The sequence below is a fragment of the Chionomys nivalis genome, chromosome 11, assembly GCF_950005125.1.
Source record: "Chionomys nivalis chromosome 11, mChiNiv1.1, whole genome shotgun sequence".
Lineage (NCBI taxonomy): Eukaryota > Metazoa > Chordata > Mammalia > Rodentia > Cricetidae > Chionomys > Chionomys nivalis.
Window position 1 is genome coordinate 8,607,305 of NC_080096.1, and position 20,767 is coordinate 8,628,071.

Below are 20,767 nucleotides of genomic sequence, written 5' to 3' on the forward strand. Positions count from 1 at the left end.
GGGGCGCAGTCACAGAGAGGCAGACGACTGTGGGAATCAGTGCCCTCCCCTTCCACCATGTGGATGCTGGGAATTGGACTCAGGTGATATGTCCTGGCTGCAAGCTCCTGTACTGGTAGAGCCACCTTGCCTGCCCAAGAGTTGAATTTTAATAATAGTGGGGAGGGTGGTTTAATAAGCAGGAAAGGTGATAGTCAAGGGGTCAGTGTGGGTGGGATGAGACGGAAGGTGGATGGAAAGCAGGGCGTTTTTGAAGGCATAATTCTGTTTGAACTAGGTTCATTTGTATCCCAATGCTCACCTTGGACTCAGTTTAGCCCACCTTTGAAATGGGGCTGGTTGGGTTGGCGCACATTAAGCCACCCAGCATCCCGGGAGGCGCCCGCAGCACTGCGGGAGCTGCTGCTGACGCTAGGGGGCGTTCCATCGACGGCTCGGTGCTCGGCTGGCCAGGCGCAGGCACATAGCCTTTCGATTGGTCGGGTCTAGCGTCCCAGCCAGCGCCATTGAGGAGTGGCGGAGAGGAAGCGCCTGGTAGAACCGGGCTAGGGCGGCAGCGCTAGCGATAGCTACAGCTACAGTGACAGGTAGGGAGGCGGCGGGCAGAGCTGAGGGTCTGACGAGCAGCTCCCACCGCAGTCGTCCCGGCTGTGCTCAGACGGCCCGGCTTGGGGTCCGCGGCAGCCGGCCTCTCCCGGAGCCCGGGCGCCCTCGCGGGGACCCCGGAGCCCGAGCTCGGGGCACCGGTCCCTGCAGCCTGGCGACACCCCTGGATTGTGGGTGTCACTCCTCCCGAGGTCTGAACCCAACGTGCCAGTGTCCTTTCAGCACACCCCCCAGCGGGGCGTCATTCCATCCCTCAGTGCCTCCATCCCCTCTGGGGTCACCTCTGGGTGGGGACATCAGGCCTGGTCCCTGGGGTTTTCCCTTACCCTCTCCACCTCCAGGTAGGGCACCCTTCGGCTTCCTTAGTAACTTAGAGAGCCATCTTCTCTAGTCTTGGTGGCTCTGTCCCCTGCTGCTGCCAGGCTTGGGGTTCTGACAGCCGACGGAGACGTGGGAAAGCAAGGGAAGCTTTGCATTCCTGTGGAGCCCTGGCCTGACACCCACTTCGAGTTGTCCCCTGGAGGCTGAGCTCCGGGGATCCCTCTGAGTCCTAGCAGCCTCATAGAGGGACTCCCCGGGTTCAGTTGCCAATGCTTCTTCCCCTTCCCGGGTCTCGTCTCGGGAGGGGCCTGGCTCAAGGTCATGTCCGGCTGTCTGCCCAGGCTGTGGTCTGAGCCCAGATCCTCAGTGTCACCTGCCACAGCGGATAGGGGAAGCCAGGTGGGGGTTATTGCCGGGCAGCTGCCTAGAAGTCCTGATGGACCCGAACATATAAACACTGGGATTCTGGCCAGTCTGGCGGCCCTTCCTGAAACCGGATTCCTTCAGGGAATCCTTGAGGTGGCCTCAAGCCTGGTCTACATGCTTAGCTAATGGATGCTTTCTGGCTTGGGCCCCAATTTACTGAGCTGAGGAACATCTTAGGGCGCTAGCCGCCCATGCCTTTGTAAATGTCTACTTTGTGTTCTTCCACGCTGAGAGTAAAGTACAGTAGGGCCTGAACTTGGGTACAAAATGACAGTAGTTTCCTGAAAATGTAAAATTATTTTACGGTTGTGTGTGTAGTCAGGGGACAACCTGTAGGAGTGTTCTCTCTTTTCACCGTGTAGTTTCTGGGGATTAAACTCAGGTCTTGAGTCTTGGTAGCAGCTACCTACACTCTGAGACATCCTGCTGGCCTGACACTGGTTTCTCGGTACTGGGAAAACACCTGCAGTTGGCACTTCAGGGAGAGTTGGTATTTAGGACTGAAATTAATGGCAATAACAAAAATAAAGAGTACTCCAGCATTGGCTGGGTGCCCAGGACTGTTTGAGGCTCACATAGTAAAACAGGCTAGTCAGTTTGACACTACGCTTTAATAGATTTACCTTTTTAAAATGACAATAGAGAAATGTTTTTGGTTTTTCCAGACAGGGTTTCTCTATGTATTCCTGACTGTCCTGGAACTCACTCTATAGACCAGGCTGGCCTCAAACTCACAGATCTGCCTGCTTTTGCCTTCCAGGTGCTGGGATTAAAGGTGTGCGCCACCATCACCCGGCTAGCATTTTTGATTAAAAAGAAAAATTTGTTTTTGTGATCTCTTTAAACAAATACTGAAGAGTCTCTCCCAGATTCTTAGTTTTATATCTGGAGCAATTACAAAAAAAAAAAAAAAAAAAAAAAAAAAAAAAAACTTTTGGAGGAAATAAGGCAAGTATTCTGCAAATTTTTAAAATGATATTATTATTTAGATAGGGTCTCAGTAGGTGCCCTGCCGGCTTGGAACACCTGCTTATGTAGAGGTAGACCAGACTGACCTTAAAACTCAAAGCTCTTCTGCCTCCCTTGTGCTAGTATTAAAATTGTGTGCCACCACCCTGAATAGTTAATTGCTCGTTTATCTCTCTCTCTCTATTTATTTATTTTTTGAGACGGGTTCTCTGTGTAACAGCCCTAGCTGTTCTGGAACTAGCTCTTGTAGACCAGGCTGGCCTCAAACTCACAGAGATCCACCTACCTCTGTCTCCTGAGTGCTGGGATTAAAGGCATGTGCCACCGCAGCCCAACCTGATTAATTGGTTTTTAACTGTCCCTGATAATAAATCAACCTTGCATGGAAGTGCTAGATATTACAGAGAAGGAGAAGTAACTATCAGTCTTCCCTGGAGACTGGGTTGACTTTCAGGGGGCTTTTGCTTTGGGTCTTCCTTGTGTTGATAGCTTTTCCCTTGGGGTGAGTGTATCCTCTGGCACTAAGATAACTCACTAGTCATTGGGCAAAGTCCTTGGAAAGGATCCTGAAAATAGCCTGGTTCCAAGTGGGACACATGCCACAGGAAATCTGGAATGTCTGGTGTGGTGGCTGATGATCAACACAAACGGCCTAGAGCAAGATTTACATCTCGAGTTCTAATTGGAATCCACTAGGCCAGTGATCCGAGAACCCGCCTGAACTGTAGTTTCTGTTTGTTTTGAGCTGTCCTGGAACTCTCTATATAGACCAGGCTGGCCTCAAACTCATAGATCCCCCTGCCTCCACCTCCCAGTGCTGAGATGCTCCTACTTCAAACTTTTTGTTTGTTTATCTGTTTCAATCTCTCTCATGTTAATCTTTTTAAAAATCATGTTTATATGCATTTGTGCCTGTGTGTGGGTGTGCCCATACCACAGCTTGCATATGGAGGTCAGAGGACAACTTTCTGAAGCCAGTTCTTTCCTTCCTTAGGTCCTGGGGATGGAACGCAAGCCCTGAGGTTGGCAGCGGGTGCCTTTATCCTCTGAGCTATTTGGATGACCCTCATGTTAACCTTTTATAATAGTAAAAATCATTTTTGTAACTTTAGGCAAACATTTCTTTTTAAATTTTAGTTTATATTATGATGTTTTGTCTGTATGAATGTCTGTGTACCACGTGGTGCCTGGTGCCCATGGAGGACCAAAGAAGACATCAAATCCCCTGGAACTGGAGCTACACATTTGAGCCATAATGTGGGTGCTGGGAATTGAACCTAGTCTCTGGAAGAAGAGAACCAACGAGCTATCACGCCAGCCCCCCAGGCAAAACCTTTTACAAATATTTGCTAAAGTATCATAGTTATACCTAAACCAGATGAAATGAAAACTGATTTTAATTGCCAATATTTTGATAAGCTTTAGTGTGTTTATTAAGTGTTTAAAAGAATAGTATATATATATATTTGTAATACCGGTAAGCACAATATCATACCACTTATTGTACTGAGCAATTGTGGCTCAGTACTGAATCTAAATACCAAACCCATAACCAGAGGATTTCTGATGTTCGGCTAAAACTCTTCATTAGGTCAGCATCTTCGGGGTGTTTAGTGATAGGGCTGGGGATGTAGTTCAGGTGTTGGGGTGCTTGCCTAGCACGCTTGAAGCCCTTGGATCAGTTCTCAGCACCACGCAAACCAGATGTGGTGGTGCATACTTTTGATCTCAGCACCTCTTCACCTCCAGTCAGAAGTTCAAGCCTATATCTTCAGCTGTATAGTGAGCTCAAGGCCAGCCTTGGATATATGAGACCCCAGTCTGGGGAAAACAAACAAGATGAGTGACTAAACACTGTCTCCCTCCCATTTACATGGTTTTATGAATGAGCCTACTGCATAAATTTGCACGTTTTAAATAGGACACCTTAACTAGTGTTGTAGAGTGAATTTCATTCACACCGCCTCTTGAACATTTTTGCTTTGATCTAGGTTCCCACTTCTTAGCATTTGGGCTGAGTGAGTCTACTCTGTGGGGTTGTCATGAGCACTGTAAGATGTTTGGCAGCTTCCACAGTCCTCCTCACAAGATAGCCACAGCAGCATGTGAAATAGCAGTGATTAGAGAGCCGGAGAGATGGTGGGGGATTAAGAACACTAGCTCTTGCAGAGGATTTGGGTTTGGTTTCTAGTATCCACATGGAGGCTCACAACCTTCTGTATTCCAGTTCCGGGGACCATCCCTTCTTTGGCTCCTACAGCTTCTGCATGAATATGACACATGAATATGACACATGCTAAAAGGAGCATGTTCAGATGTTGCCAGATTGGCCCTGTGAAAAGCCCTAACTAGAGCAATCTGATCCCACGTCTCATCCCCAAAGGAAGTATTTCAGAGAATAGTTAATTTAAAAGGCCCAACTTCCGATTGCAGGTGATTTTCAGGTTTCTTGGTGACATTCCCTGTGACTGAAGACCAGTGTGGATGCTGGTCTTCCATTCCTCCTGCGCCTCTGTAAGCCTGCCTCTTACCTTTTTCCACCCGCAGGCAGGTAGAACAGGATGCCAACATAGGAATACAATTCAGGTTCTGTTTTGTTGTTTTTGAGACAGGAACTCATTATTTATCCATGGCTGGTTTAGAAGTCTAGACCAGGCTGGTCTGGAACTCACAGGGATCCGCCTGCCTCCACCTTCTAAGTGCTGGGATTAAAGGCGTTGTCTTACCACACCCAGCCAAGCTGTTGTTGACTTCCTCTTTTCCTCTTTTATAGATTCTGTGACCATGAGAGAAATAAAGACTGATCCATGATTTCTAATCACCTTTTTCTGAGGAAATAGTCATGTTGGAAGGTCTTGTGGCCTGGGTTCTCAATACCTATTTGGGGAAATACGTCAATAACCTGAACACTGACCAGCTTTCAGTTGCGCTTCTCAAAGGTAAGCACACGTCTCTGCAGTAAAGTATGGCCTGCCTGTCTTCCTTCCTTCTTCCTGCCTGCCTGCCTGCCTTCCTTTCTTCCTTTCCTTAACTAATTAATTAAATGAAGAATTTGCATTTCTTAGTTTGTGTGTGGGAAGATAATGCATGTGCCTTGGTTCCCGTGTGGAGGTCAGAGGACAGCTTGTGCAAGCCGGTTCTTTCCTCCTACCATGTAGGTTCTGGGGCAGGTGAAGGTATCAGATTCAGGTTAACAGCCTTCCTGGCACCTGCCCTTACCCACCGAGTCACCTCACCTACCCTAGCTTACCTGTGGGTTTGTGTGCGGTAATATGATGCATGTTTGTGCACAGGTGAGAGCTCATGGGTATATTCAGAGGCCAGAAGTCAACTTGGGGTGTCTTTCTCTGACATTTTCCATCTAAGTTGTTGAGACAGGGTCTCACAATATAATCCTGACTGGCTAGCTAGGAACTGACCATGAAGACAGGCTGGTTTTGAACTCAGAGATCTGCTTGCCTCTGCCTCCTGGGTGCTGGGGTTTATGCCCAGCTAATTTTTTTTTTAAAGCAAAACGGTAAGACATATTGCTGGTGACTGCTTTACCCCAGTTAGGTTTTAGCTTTCTGGACGCAGCTGCTATGTCATGACAGTGGTGTTGACTTTGGCTTCAAACTTATTAGCTGATAATGTTGAAATTCTGAGTCACAACTTCTTTAGCAAAAGAGGGCAATATTCCTCCTACGGTTGCTGTAAGGATCACGTGGGAACACCCCTAGCCTGTTTCACATAGACACAACATAGGCATCCACTAGAAGTTTTAAAGTATTTTACCTCGAGGTCTTTGATGGAATCTTTTTTTGTTTTGTTTTCAAGACAGGGTTTCTCTATAATAGCCCTGGCTGTCCTGGAACTAGCACTTGTAGACCAGGCTGGTCTTGAACTCACAGAGATCCGCCTGTCTCTGCCTCCCGAGTGCTGGGATTAAAGGCATACGCCACCACCGCCTGGTTTGATGAAATTTTTTGAGAACTTTTTTGCTTAGTAGTTTTCTTTCTTCCTTCCTTCCTTCCTTCCTTCCTTCCTTCCTTCCTTCCTTCCTTCCTTCCTTCCTTCCTTCCTTCCTTCCTTCCTTCCTTCCTTTCTTTCTTTCCTTTTTAGGTTTGCTTCGGTTCTGGGAATTGAACACAGAGCCCTGGGGATATTAGACTAGTGCTCTACCACTGAGCTATTTCCCCAGCATATTGTCTTGCTTAGAAGTAAAAGTACTCAAGGTTCGGGGCATGGTAGCCTTTGCTGGCCTGCACGTGGTACACTCAGTTCTATGATTGATGTGGGAATTGGAAAGGGGCATCTTTCCCCCTTTTCTTTTTTAAAAATTTAAATTCTTCTTGCTCAGCTCAAGTGGAACTATTTAATGCATGTAGAGAAAGAATATAGTTTGAGCTAGGCATGGTATATACCTTTAATCCCAGTACTTGAGAGATATAGGCAGGTGGATTTCTAAGAGTTCGAAGCCAGCCTGGTCTACATATGGAGAATGTAGAGGGGTAGAGGGGCTGGAGCTCAGTGGTTAAGAGATCTGGCTGCTCTTCCAAAGGACCTGGGTTCAGTTCCCAGCATCCATTGTCTGTAACTCCAGTTTAGGGATCTGACTCTCTCACAAACATACATACAGTCCAAATACCAACACACATAAAAATTAAATGAATAAAAAAAGCGATCGTAGTTGCATTTATATCTTTTGTACATTTGTGCACACACATGCCGTAACATGTGTATGGAGGTTAGAGGGCGACTTTGGGAGCTGAACCTCTCTTCCCACCGTGTGTGTGTGTGTGTGTGTGTGTGTAGGTTAGAGGGCGACTTTGGGAGTTGATCCTCTCTTCCCACCCTGTATGTTCTAAGAATCATATTCAGACTAGGCAGGAAGAACCTTTACCCTTTGAGTCATCTCCCTGGGCTTCCTGATGATTTTCACTCTCTAGCCCTGGCTCATTCTGACACTGTGAAGTCTCTGCCAGCTTCAAACTGGTGATGATACTCCTGCCTCTGCCTCCCAAGTGCTGGGATTATAGGCATGCACCACCACATACAGCTTAGATGTAATATATCTTTTTTTAAAACATTAAATTTTTTCTTTTTATTTTACATCCTGATTGCAGATACCCTTTCCTCCTCTCCTCCCGTTCCCTCTCTCTGCCTCTCCTCTACCACCAACCCCCATCCACTCCTCCTCTGTCGCCGTTACTCCTCCTCTGTCGCTGTTCACCAGAATATATCTTGTAACAACTACATGCATCGTTAGGGTAACTTTTCTTACATCCTCTTTAAGGACTATTCTCTCTGGCTTTTAGATCTGTGGAAAGAAGCTGGGTGTAGCGAGGCATGCTTTCAGTCCCAGCATATGCCTTTAATCCTATCACTTGGGAGGCAGAGGCAGGCGGGTCTCTGACTTTGAGGGCAGCCTGGTCAGCAAAGCCAGTACCAGGACAGCCAGGACTGTTACATAGAGAAACCCTGTCTCAAAAAACAGAAACAAACAAAAAAAATTGTGGGATGAAACCTTGAGGAATGTTTTTTTTTTTTTCATAACTGGCATTAGTTATGAAAGAACTTGACCCCTTTACTAAGAACCCCACAACACAGTGCAGTGTGTGGGTGCTCCTCTGAACTGAGGGACTGGTCATGAGAGGAGCTGACAGTATTTGCCTGTCTTGATGTGGTTGAGTAGGGATTGAGGGCACAGGGTGCTAGATGGGCACGAGCCTGTTACTCTGATCTAGTAGCGAATATTTACTGTTGTAAATGTCTGGGGAGACACAGGAGACAGTGCTCAAGTGGCTGGACTGCCTGCAACGGGTAAGGGGGGGGTGGGAGAAGACTTTTATTGTTTTGTTTTTCGAGCCAGGGTTTCTCTGTAGCCTTGGCTATCCTGGAACTTACTCCTTAGAACAAGATGGCCTTGAACTCAGAGAGATCCACCTGCCTCTGCCTCCTGAGTGCTGGGATTAAAGGTGTATGTCACCAAGCGAGACTGTATTTTTGTATCAGACAGTTGTCCAGTGTAACATTTGTCTTAAAGTAAACAAATTACTCAGTTTCTGCATGTGAGAAGTTATTAACCTTCCCCCGGGGTTCTGAGGACCGAGCAGAGCTTAGAGCTGTCAGTGCAGGTTAGTTCTCAGCATCCATCCTCAGGATAGTCAGCATGCCATTGGCTGTAGGGTGGGACTTCGGCCGTGGGCTGTGCTCAGTCCTCAAGTAGTTAAAAAGCAAGAGCAGCTGGAGGCCAGAGTTCATACCTGATCAACACTTAGCGAGCACCTGCTGTGGGCCAGGCTCTGGGCTTGGGATTGATATCAAAAGCTGAGGCGGGAACAGCACCCAAGGGTCAGGCTCAAGCCTGACAGTGCTTTCCTCACTTACAAGCTGCATGGGATGCGAGTGGCCACTGAAGGCCCTCTTCACCCTGTCTGTCTCCCTCTTTCCACCCTAGGTCGACAGACCTCCTGTGACCTCTGGTGCTACCTGCTAACCAGCTCTGAGATTTCTAAGTACACTGTCTGCTAAGCCTTGTTTTCTCATCTCAAAGTTGAGAAACTGATGGACAGGTCACGTAGTCCTAGTCTGGACTGTTTGGAAACTTCGAGCATTTAGTACTGACAGAGCTCAAAAGCCTCTGATGTTGTTGGAGCACAGTGGTTGCGCTTTGAATTTTTTTTTTTTTTTTTGGTTCTTGGAGACAGGGTTTCACTGTGTAGTCCTGGCTGTCCTAGAACTTGCCCTGTAGACCAGACTGTCCTTGAACTGGCAGATAATCTGCCTATCTCTGCCTAGGATTAAAAACACTCGACACCACCTGACTTTAATTATTTTTGTTCTGTTTTGAATATTTTTAAAAATTAGTTTTCCTCCTTCACACGCTCCTCTCTTCCCCTTTTCCTTTTCTTTCCATTCTGTTGATTAGTTGGTTGATGGGGGTAGGGTGTGCCCCACATGGAATAGGTGGGTGTCAGAAGATAGCTAAACTGGTGGGAGTCTGTTCTTTCCTTCCACTGTGTGGTCCCAGTGATTAGACTTGAGTTGTTACACCTGGTAGCAGTCAGCTCTCCCCTCTGGATCCTTCAAATAGCCCAGGCTGGCCTCAGACTTGCTCTGGGGCTGAGGAAGACTTTGAATTTTCTTTCTTTCTTTCTTTCTTTCTTTCTTTCTTTCTTTCTTTCTTTCTTTCTTTCTTTCTTTCTTTCTTTTTAAAATGATTTATTTATTTATTATGTATACAACATTCCTTCCATGTGTACCTGCTGCAGGCCAGAAAAGGGCACCAGACCTTATTATAGATGGCTGTGAGCCACCATGTGGTTGCTGGGAATCGAACTCAGGTCCTCTGGAAGAGCAGCAAGTACTCTTAACCACTGAGCCATCTCTCTAGCCCCGACTTTGAATTTCTGATCTTTCTGCCTTCACATCCAAGTGCTGGCCTCACAGGCGCACACTTCTGCAGGTCTGAGTGGAACTGGCTCCAAGTGTGGGAGAGGAAGTGCTCTACCTATTGACCTGCAACCCTGGCCTTGAAGTTTCGATTTTTGCTTGGGAATGCCCAAATAGTATATCTATGTAAATATTTTAAGACCAGAAAATGCCCCCAAACCTTAAATATTTGAAACCCCAAGCATTCCAGACAGGGATATTCAACTTGTCTTTTTTTTACCTTGTTATGAAGATTGAGATAATACACGGACTGGAGAGATGGTTCAGCAGTTGCTCTTCCGAAGGACCTGGGTTCTATTCCCAGCACCCACATGGCAGCTCACAGCTGTCTGTAACTCCAGTTTCAGGGGACTTGATGCCCTCTTCAGGCCTCTACATGCACCAGGCACAGACGTACATACATACAAGCAAAACATCCATACACGTAAAATAAAATTAAAAATCAAAAAGATGTATTAGTTATTGTCCTAGTGCTCTGAGGAGACACAACAGCCCATGCAGCTAATAAAAGAAAGCAGTTAATTGAGGGCTTGCTTCTAGTTAGAGGATAGTCCATGGTCATCACGGTAGGAAGAATGGGAGCAGGCCAGTAGGCATGGTGCTGTCACTGGAGCTGAGAGCTCTCATCTGATTAACAAGTTGTAGACAGAGACTGGGCCAGGCATGGGCTTTGTAAGCCCACCCCTAGCGACACACCTCCTCCAACAAGGCCACACCTCCCAATCGGTCCTAAACAGCCCACTACCTATATTCAAATGTAAAAGCTTATGAGGGCTAACCACCCCACATATATTAAATATTTAAAAAATATTTCTCTTATCCATTTGAGATTGTAATTATACAGTTTACCTTTTCCCTCTCCTCTTTCTCAGCCCTCCCACATCTCCCTCTTGGCTCTTTTGAATTCCTGGTAAATGTGTGTTTTTTTAATGCGATAATCCAGGGGCTGTGGTTATAGCCTGGTGGGAGAACATTTGCCTACACGAGTGGGTGGGAGATTAGGAGGGTCTGAGTCTGAGGTCTACTGTTTGGGGGAAAGAGGGATAATGATAGAATATTTTGCACACAATAAGACCTCACTAAGTGGTAGGTGCTGTCACTGTCATTGTCCTACCGCAGCTGTAAAGTCCCTGTCCTCAGAACCACTCACCTGTTGGGAACGCAAATTAAACAGCAACACGGCAGCCATTGCTAACTTTAGCTAGAGGCAATAGCTAGATATGAAGGCTAGCTCCTATAATTCCAGTGTTTGAGAGGATGAGGCAGGAGGATTGCTGTGACTTGAAGGCCAGTCTGGTGTACATAGTGAGTTCCAGGCTAGTCTGGGTGACTAGCCTATGAGCATCTGTCTTCAACTACAAAAGAAGTTACACTATGCATTAGAGTGCATGGGAGAGGAGCCTTTTGTTCTGTCTGTAGGGCCTGGGGAAAGCTACTGTGGGTGACTTTTGAGTGAGCAGAAAAGGGTTTCAGTGGGTTGCACAGGAGGGGTCTCCACTCTTTATGTGGAGTGAATCCCAGGAGCAGGCACTGGGGAGTCAGAAAGTAGAGGCTTTGTCATGTGAGGACTCTGCACTTCAGTCCCCACCCCCTTGTTTTTTGAGCCCTCTTCAGCCTGGTCCTTTAAATGACCTGGAGCAGAATGAAGAGAATCTGGTCACTAGAGATGTCTGGGAAAGTCCCCCGAGGCCTGCGTTCACCACAGTGTCAGTGAATACATCTCTGGCCAGTGTGGGGTGAGGCATTTTGGGGCAAGCAATCCCTGAATAAGCCAGGAAATTGTTTGCCTGGAAATCAATAAGTGGCGACTGGCCTTGAAAACGCCTAAGTCATTTGGGTGCTTTGCTGCCCAGTCCTTCTTAGCAGGGCAGGGCCCTTCCCAGCAGGGCAGGTCGTGGGCACACATGCGTGTGTGTGTGTGTGTGTGTGTGTGTGTGTGTGTGAGAGAGAGAGAGAGAGAGAGAGAGAGAGAGAGACTAAGGCTAGTTTTCTATCTTGAACCATTACTGTTTGTTTTTTTTTTTCTTTTCTTAACTGTTGGCTTGCTGCAGGCTTCTGTTTCTTCTCTTTCCTTTCTGCACCTGCTATGCTTTCCCTGCTTCAGCTTCTTTAATGTTTTCTGTGTGAGTTCTTTCCACTTCTGAGTAGTACAGCAGCCAGGGAAACCCAGGAGCCACCTGCTTTGCCAGATTAGCATATGGAAAATAAGGCCATTCTCAGTGCAAATGAGAAAAGAGGCCAGGGCTTGACTGCTGCGCATGGAGCACTCACCGCACATGGAGCACTCACCGCACATGGAGCACTCACCGCACATGGAGCACTCACTGCACGTGTGCGAGAACCTGTCTTCTATTCCTAGTGCTGCAAAAACAAAAAAGGACTGTGCTTGTCTTTCTGAAAGTCATTTTCACTTAAGGAGAAGATTTTCTGAATTTTTTCTCCTTTATGATAATTTTCTCTCCACCTTTGGAAGTAGGTTTATTTTATTTTAGTTTAATCTTAAAGCTGTGATGTGAGGACCCCCCCCCCCCGAAAAAAAGATACTACACTTGAATCTGCCAATTTGCTAGGTTTGACCTCTTTTTAGATATGCAAATAAATGCATAGTCATTTATCTGGGGAAGTACCAAGCCTACATCATTACATCTTTGCATTGCTTTGTCTGCCTGGTTCCTGGGCCTTTCTACCAGCTGACGTATGCCCTGTTCTCAAAACACCCATCCCAGACAGATTCACGTGGCTCAGAAATGGTTTTGCGTTGTGCAAACAGTTTTATCATTCCAAGGCCCTCTCCTCAGCAGTTTGTGGCTAGGGGTGACGTCTCCCTGTGGCCTTCAGAGTAGAGCTTGGTTGTATATGTGCAAATGAATGGCCTGCACAGTCAGTTGAGCCTGTGCGTCAGCCCTCCCTTACTGTGATAAAATACCTGGGACGATTCGTTTAAAAGGGGAAAGGTTATTTTGGCTCACAGTTTTGGTTCACATAGGTTGCTTGGCCCTATTGCCCCTGGGCCTGTAGTGATGGTTGGAGCGCCTGGCAGAGCAGGCCTGCTTACCCTGTGACAGATGGGGAGCAGCGTCAGTGAGGGGCCCGAGTATCAGTACCCCTTTTGAGGGTATGTCCTCAATACTCTAACTTCTACCAAGTAAAGGCCCCGCTGCTTCCCAGTAGTGTCATGGGCTGGGATAATCCCTTAATTCATGGGCCTTAGGTGGACATTTGGATCCCAGTGGTAGTAGAGCTAGAGCTGGCTGCCCTGTCTTTGCACATCCTGTTTGGAGTCATCGTACAAGTTGTTCTTTCTGTGCCTTCTGACCAGATACTGTGCCTCAAGGAAGGGAGGTACAGAGAGACCATTTGGTCTCATTAGAAAAAAAAAAAAAAAGAATACTTTTGGGTGACTGGTTTTATTTAGTTACTTTTTTTCTTTCTGAGATAGGGTCTCTCTATAGCCCTGGCCATCCTAGAACTAACTGTATATATAGACCAGGCTGGCGCATTCCGAGTGCTGGGATTAAAGGCGTGCGCCACCACTGCCTGCCTTCAATTTTATTAACTAAACCATGGGCTCTCAAGCATTTTGTGACCTATGGTCAATTCTGGGAGAAGGCATTGCTGAGGGCTGGGACTGCTTGTTAAAAACCACAGCAGATTTTTTTTTCCCCTTGAGACAGGGTTTCTCTGTGTAACAGCCTTAGCTGTCCTGGAACTAGCTTTTGTAGACCAGGCTGGCCTCGAACTCACAGAGATCTGCCTGCCTGCCTCTCCAGTGCTGGGTTAAAGGTGTGCGCTACCACTGCCCTGCTAGATTCTTGTGTTTTAACCTCAGAGATTCTGATTTGGGGGATGTTGGGCCAAACCCAGGAGCCTTTATTACATCTTAGAGAGTTAGAAGATGGCAGTCTTGTGGGAACTGTTAGTCTAAGCTAGGGGTCTTCAGACTAGCCAGCATGCCAGATCTGACCTGCTAGCTCAGGATGGCTTTTACTAATTTTACTAATATTAATTAATTATTGTGTGTGAATGCTTCTGTGCAAGAGGTCAAATGACAACTTCTGGGAGTCTGTTCCCTCCTAGTACTGTGTGGGTCCTGGAGATTGAATTTAGGTCTTCACGCTTGGCATCAAGCACCTTTATCTGCTGATCTATCTTTTTCCTTATTTGGCAGCGGTGGGGTGGGGGGCGTGGCATGTTTGAGACAGGATTTCTCTGTAGCTTTGGAGCCTTTTCTGGACCTGGAACTAGCTCTTGTTAGACCAGGCTGCCTCTGCCTCCTGAGTGCTCACTGTGTAGCCAAGAATGATCTGGAACTTCTGATTCCCTGTTTCTATCTCTGAATTGTGGGATTATAGGAATGTACCACTATGGTGGTGTTACATTTTCTTTGGTGGGGATCAAACACAGGGTTTTATGTATGGTGAGTACCACTGAAACCCCTAGTTGTCCATTACATTTTTAAACCTTTGAAAAAATGAGGAAACTGAAGCCGGGCAGTGGTGGCACACGCCTTTAATCCCGGCACGCGGGAGGAAGAGACAGGTGGAGCTCTGAGTTAGTTTAAAGGCCAGCCCAGTCTACAGAGCGAGTGCTAGGACAGGCTCCAAAGCATATGCCTTTAGTCCTAGCTACTCAGAAGGCTAAGCTAGGGGCATAGTTATGAGCCCAGAAGTTTGTGGTCAGCCTGGGCAACGTAGTGAGTGAGACCCATGAGTCAAGAAAAGAAAAGGAAGTGATAACAGGATAGCAAAGTGGGTGAAGGGGCTTGCTGTTAAGCATGGCGACCTGAGTTCTGTCCCTGGAACCTAAATGGTGGAAGGAGAGAACTGACTTCTACAAGTTGTCCACTGTGACACACATGACATGTGCGCACTTGTACAAATACACATAAATAAATGTAATAAAAGCTTTTAAAAATGAATGCAATTGTCATAATATAAAGGTTTAAAATATTTACTGTCTGGCCCGTTACAGAATAGTTAGGATCTTGCTTAAGCTCTTCCGGCCGCTGTGCTTCAGCTGTCATGGGTGGCTCAGAGTGAGTGGTCAGATTAGTGCTCCAGACAGAACCCTTGGGCGAGTGGTGGCATTGCCATGGCCATTGCCTTTTAGTGCTCTGTGCACAGCCAACAGCAGTGTCTTTGTTGGATGAACATTTCATGGTGTTTTCTTTTTAGGTGCTGTTGAATTAGAAAACCTCCCATTAAAGAAGGATGCCCTGAAAGAACTGGAATTGCCATTTGAAGTCAAAGCTGGTACGTGGAACCAAAGGAGGGAGGAAGCTTTGGGATCGAGTTGTTTGGGCAGGAGAGTCAAAAGCCCTAGAGTTGGTATCTGTTCGACCAGAAAGTAGACAGGAAGTTTGAGAGTTTGCATCGGTTCATATAAGTTTCACCACATGGGCAGGTGGATCTCTGTGAGGTCTAGGCCAACTTGGTCCAAATAGAGGGTTCCAGAACAGCCAGGACTATGCAGTGAGACCCTGTCCCAAACCAACCAACCAGCCAGCCAGCCAGCCAACCAACCAACCAACCAACCAACCAACCAACCAACCAACCATCAGGGAATAGGGCTAGGGATGTAGTTCAGTGGTAGAGCACTTGCCTAGCATGTACAGGACCTGGGATTCCATTCCATCTGTAGCATTACACACACACACACACACACACACACACCCTTAAACACAGAAAACCACAGTATGATTATGGTATTTTTTTAAAACATTTTTTTACAATTATTTGTGTGTGTGTGTGTGCGCGCGCATGCGTTCATGCATGCCACAAGCAAATATACCGACAGATAGGAATCTGAAAGCTTCTGGTCATTTACAGAAGAAAGTCTTCAAATATTGAAGGAGTAAGAGAAACTCTTTAGCCAGGCAGCGGTGGCGCACACCTTTAATCCCAGCACTTGGGAGGCCTGGGGAGGCAAAAGCAGGGGGATCTCTGTGAGTTCAAGGCCAGCCTGCTCTACAAAGTACAAAGTGAGTTCCAGGACAGGCAGGACTCTTAAACAGAGAAACTCTGCCTCAGAAAAAGAGAGGGAGGGAGGGAGAGAGAGAGAGAGATCTCGGGAGGGAAGGAGGGAAACTCTTGGAAAATTGATGGTTTTCTAATATTGTGTTCGCAAACTTGACTTTGTTTCTTACAAAAAGTGAAGAAGATGTATAAAATTCTGTCTGTTAGATGTCTGTAACCTCTTGCACATTCAATCTGTACTACCACTATGGCAAAGCCTGCCTGTAACCCAGCATTTGGGAGGGAGAAGGAATGTCAGACTTTAGGACCAGCATAGACTATATACAACCTTGTCTCAAGCTGAGTAGATAACCGCCACTGTGCACTAATTCAGACTGTTAGTTCTGTTTTTTTTTTTTTTTTTTTTTTCTTTTTTTGGTTTTTCGAGACAGGGTTTCTCTGTGGTTTTGGAGCCTGTCCTGGAACTAGCTCTTGTAGACCAGGCTGGTCTCGAACTCACAGAGATCCGCCTGCCTCTGCCTCCCAAGTGCTGGGATTAAAGGCGTGCGCCACCACCGCCCGGCCAGACTGTTAGTTCTGTTACAAATCTTATTTGTCTAGAGAAAACTCATTTTTCATTATTGTTTTGTAAAATATTCCCATGGTGGTGAATATTAATCCTAGAGCCTTGTACATGCAAAGCAAGTATTCTATCACTGAACTGCATTCCCACCTCCAGTATTCTTAATTTACTGCTGGATTAGACCGTCAGTCATTTGTATTATCATTAGAAATACCATTGTGAGGACAGGGCTATAGCTCAGTGTAGAACCCTTGCTGAACGTGCAATATTTGGGCCTTGAACATGAATATATAAAGGCCTTGGTTTCTTCCTCAACCACATATAAAGGAAAATAACATTAGTAATGCTCCACCTTGCTTTTTGAGACTGAGTCTCACTATGTAGCTCTGGCTGGCCTGCAACTATGTCACTAGGTTGTCTTCAAATTCACAGAGATCCTCCTACCTCTGGCTCGCAAGTTCTGGGATTAGAGGCGTGCACTACCGTGTTCAGTGAGCTGCTTTTATTAAGTTGAATTTAAAGATTTGGCTAAAATGGAAGAAGTTTGGAAATAAGTGTATTTTTACAGTCCAGGTAGCTCTGAGCCCGAGTTCTTATTTCTTTATGCAAAAGCTGTGTTATCTGTTTTGGTTTGTGCTGGGTATATTCAGGGTTAAATATGTAAGGATGGTAACTCGGACAAATACTTGTCAATCAGCCAATTATTAACAAGAGATGAGTTCCGTGACCAGGGTCTGTGCAGGTGGGTGCCATAGGAAGAAAGACACTTCATAGGCGTTCAAGGTGTGATCCAGATGGAAGAGTGTTTGCATAGTAGATAATCTATATTTGATATGAAAAAGACTCTCTAGGCATTTTTCAGTTTAATTCATGGTAGCTGGTTCTTTTTAATTAATTAGTTTATTTATTGTAATCTTGCTCTTACAAACCCTACCCTAACACTAGTTTCACATATGTAGGAGGAGCCTCATTGGCTACCCTTGAACTCACTTTGTTCTCCAGGCCGGCTTTGAACTTACCATGCCCCTGTTTTAGTCAGCTGAGTGCTGGGATTATAGGCATGCCCCGCCACTGCTGCCTTGCTGCTGTCTGTTTTTGTGATTTTTCTGTTTTTTTTTCTTCTGATGCTGGGATCAGAATCCAAGACCTTGCTCCTACCGGAGCTAAATCCACGCCCCCCTCCACCTTGGACTTGTGTCCTCCTGCCTCTGTCTCTTCAGCATTTCTTAAATGGACAGCACAGTTGTCAGGTTTGTTTTTAAGAAAATAAATAATGGTAAACGTAATCTATGTGCTTTCAGGGGAGCTAGAAGATGTGTGGGTGTCTAATGGGCCGTTTTTCTCCTCCCAGGTTTGATCGGGAAAGTGACCCTTCAGATCCCCTTTTACCGCCCGCATGTGGACCCCTGGGTGATCTCCATCTCTGGCCTCCACTTAATTGGTGCCCCTGAGAAAATCCAGGACTTCAACGATGAGAAGGAGAAGCTGCTAGAGAGGGAGCGTAAGAAAGTGCTGCTTCAAGCCCTGGAGGACAGATGGAAGGCAAGGCTTAGAGCCTCTGGGCGTTAGGGGGCCTGTGTCATCCTCAACAGTGAAGGGCAGCCTGTGCTGACACCGGCTCTTTCCCTTGCAGAGTGAGCGGCAGCAGAAGGGAGAACCCTACTGGTATTCTGTCACCGCCTCAGTCGTCACGAGGATTGTGGAGAACATCGAGGTGAGCCCTGTCAACCTTTACGAGGACACATGAAGGGTTTCTGAGCCTTAGATGTGTTTTCGCTTCTGTCTTCTCTTTTCTTGTGGGTTTTTGTGGTGCGGTGTGTGTGTGGGCTGGCTGCTGCTCAGGTGTGCCCTTCTGGAGGCTGTGCCAAAGGGAAAACCTGCAAAGCAAGTCCTGCGCTGTGAGGCGGGCCCAGGTCGTCCTTGCTTCAGGGGGTGTGAGTTGGCATTTCCATTTGACACCCCCCCCCCACACACACTACCACACTTTCTTTTTTAATGTTGGAATCTCACTTGCTAAAGGAGTTATCACCTCAGAAGCCAGATACTTGGGTCTCAATGACTGTTTTCGGGGCAAGTCATTTAACCTCTCTCAGTTTTTTCATCTACAAAATGAGGGAGACGGGGTCCCCATTGCCTGGTGTGTTGTGAGCTATGAATGGCCACTCAGGCATCCGACCTGTCACTGATGTGTCTTAGGAAAGTTGTATGCCCTGCACTGCTGGAGCTGCATGTTCCGTCATTAGGAATGGGATCGGGGATGAAATCTCCGTTAAATGGCACAAGACAGACCATGCTGAAAGTCTCTAGGGTTCTCTTGCAGTGTGTTCAGTGTGTGCTATGTTCCTCAAAAGTACGATCTGAGGTTGTTAGTTTCATAATGTGGATGAAAATTTGGTGTACTTGAGGGCACTGATTTTTTTTTTTTTTTTTTTTTTTTTGGTTTTTCGAGACAGGGCTTCTCTGTAGCTTTTGGTTCCTGTCCTGGAACTAGCTCTTGTAGACCAGGCTGGCCTCGAACTCACAGAGATCTGCCTGCCTCTGCCTCCCGAGTGCTGGGATTAAAGGCGTGCGCCACCACCGCCCGGCAGGCACTGATTTTTTTTTAGAAAATGTTATTACTACCGGGTGGTGGTGCGCAGGCCTTTTAATCCCAGCACTTGGGAGGCAGAGGCAGGCAGATTTTGTGATCTTGAGGCCAACTTGGTCTACAGGGTGAGTTCCAGGATAGCCAGAGCTGCACAGAGCAACCCTGTCTCAAAAAACCAAAAACCAAACCAAAACAACCCCCCCACCCCCCCAAAAAAAACCCTGTTATGTGGTATGTGTGTATGCACATTTCTACAACAAAGGAATTTTTTCTCATAAAAACTTTTTTTACACGTGTTTATTGACTGGGGATGGGAGGCACATATGGAAGCCTGAGGATATGCTGTGGCAGTTGGTTCTCTCCTACAGTGTGGGTCCTGGGGTCAAACTCAGGTCACCAGTCTCACCTTACCTTAAGCACCCTTACCTGCCTCGCTATCTGCTGGACCCAGAAATGTCTTTCTCGAGGACCAAAAGGCCATTTCTCTGCAGTGTAATCACAGGCATGGCGAGGCCTCTGCCTTAAAGTGTTGCTCATCATGTGTGCGCAGCTCTCATGTAGAGAAAGCCACTGCAGCAGGTTCATGAGCGAGGGCGTGTCTTTGCCACCTCCTCATCCTCTGAGCCTGGGGGCGGTGATGTATTTATGCCATTTAGGGCTGAGAACCCCACCACCGCTCGTTACAAAGTTTTATTTACTTATTTGTGTGATGTGTGTGTACATTTGGAAGTCAGAGGCCAGCTTGAAGAGTTTGGTTTTCTCCTTCTACCACACGGGTCCTCGGGATGGAGCTCAGATCAACAGCCTTGATGGCAAGTGCTTTTACCCTCTGAGCCACCTCACTGGCCCATATTATGATTTTGACATCAGTGTTAAGCATTGGTTTTTCTCCACATTGGTATCAATACTGTGATTGAGCGATGACTTACTGTTGTTTGAACTTTTTTCTTTTCCTTCTCTGTGGTGTGTGTGGTTTATGTTTGTTGGGCATGCACATACATTTGAGATGGTACCCTTGTGTTCATGGGTGTTGAGGCCAGAGCAGGATGTCAGCTGTCTTCCTCTATTACTGTCTGCCTTGTTGCTTTGTGACAGGGTCTCTACCTGAGCTAGAAGCTTACTATTTTGACTAGGCTGATCCAGGACCTGGATCACCAAGGTCCTGGGATCTGTCTGTCTCTGTCCCCTCAGTGTTGGCATCACAGGCAGGTGCAGCCATGCCTGACTTTCTGTGTTGTGCTGGGGATTTGAACTCATTCTCATCCTTGCAAAACAATAGTTCCTCCTCATTGAGCCATCTCCCCAGCCTAGTTTGTATTTTCATAATGTCTAATGATGCTGACCACTTTTCTTGACCACATGTTGCATATATTTTTTTATTTCCCATAGTGCTGAGGACTGGACACAGGCTCTTGCACATAATAAACACACACTCTACTTTTGTGCTACTCCCAGGCCCAATTATTTATTTTTAATTCACTGAGCAGAGTGAGAAAGAAGAAATAAACACACGGGAGATTCACACAGATCTTACATGCCTTACTGGTTTTCCTGGGCTCAGATTCCTAGAGACAAGCGTGGCAGGATTGACTATCTGGATTCAGTGATGTTGTTCTCTCTCTTCTTCTCTCTAAAAGTTTTATTTATTTATTATTCTGATATGTGTGTGTAGGGTATGTGTGCAGAGGTCAGAGGACAACTTTCTGTTGTCTATTCTGTTCTTCTGTCTTCTGGGGATTGAGCTCATATTGCTAGGCTTGCATGGCTGCCGAGCCATCACTTTGGCCCTGGTATCCCTCTGTTTAAATGTTTACATTGACTTATGGAATGATTTGATGGTAGCATTGTAGCCTTCCTGAGATAACGCTCATGGCAATGAACTATCAT

General features: G+C 46.5%; 1 protein-coding gene across 7 annotated transcripts in view; it reads left to right on the plus strand.

The window, feature by feature from the left end:
• Positions 1-489: 489 nt before the first annotated feature.
• The window catches only part of Vps13d (vacuolar protein sorting 13 homolog D), a 226,072-nt gene continuing 205,794 nt past the window's right edge, over positions 490-20,767 (plus strand). For all 7 annotated transcript variants that reach the window (XM_057785000.1, XM_057785006.1, XM_057785001.1 and 4 more), the window contains exons 1-5: positions 490-587; positions 5,096-5,261; positions 14,931-15,008; positions 17,645-17,835; positions 17,927-18,007. In XM_057785000.1, coding sequence (XP_057640983.1) covers positions 5,165-5,261; positions 14,931-15,008; positions 17,645-17,835; positions 17,927-18,007 — 447 coding nt within the window. In that variant the 5' untranslated portion in view covers positions 490-587; positions 5,096-5,164. The remainder of the gene's footprint in view (positions 588-5,095; positions 5,262-14,930; positions 15,009-17,644; positions 17,836-17,926; positions 18,008-20,767) is intronic.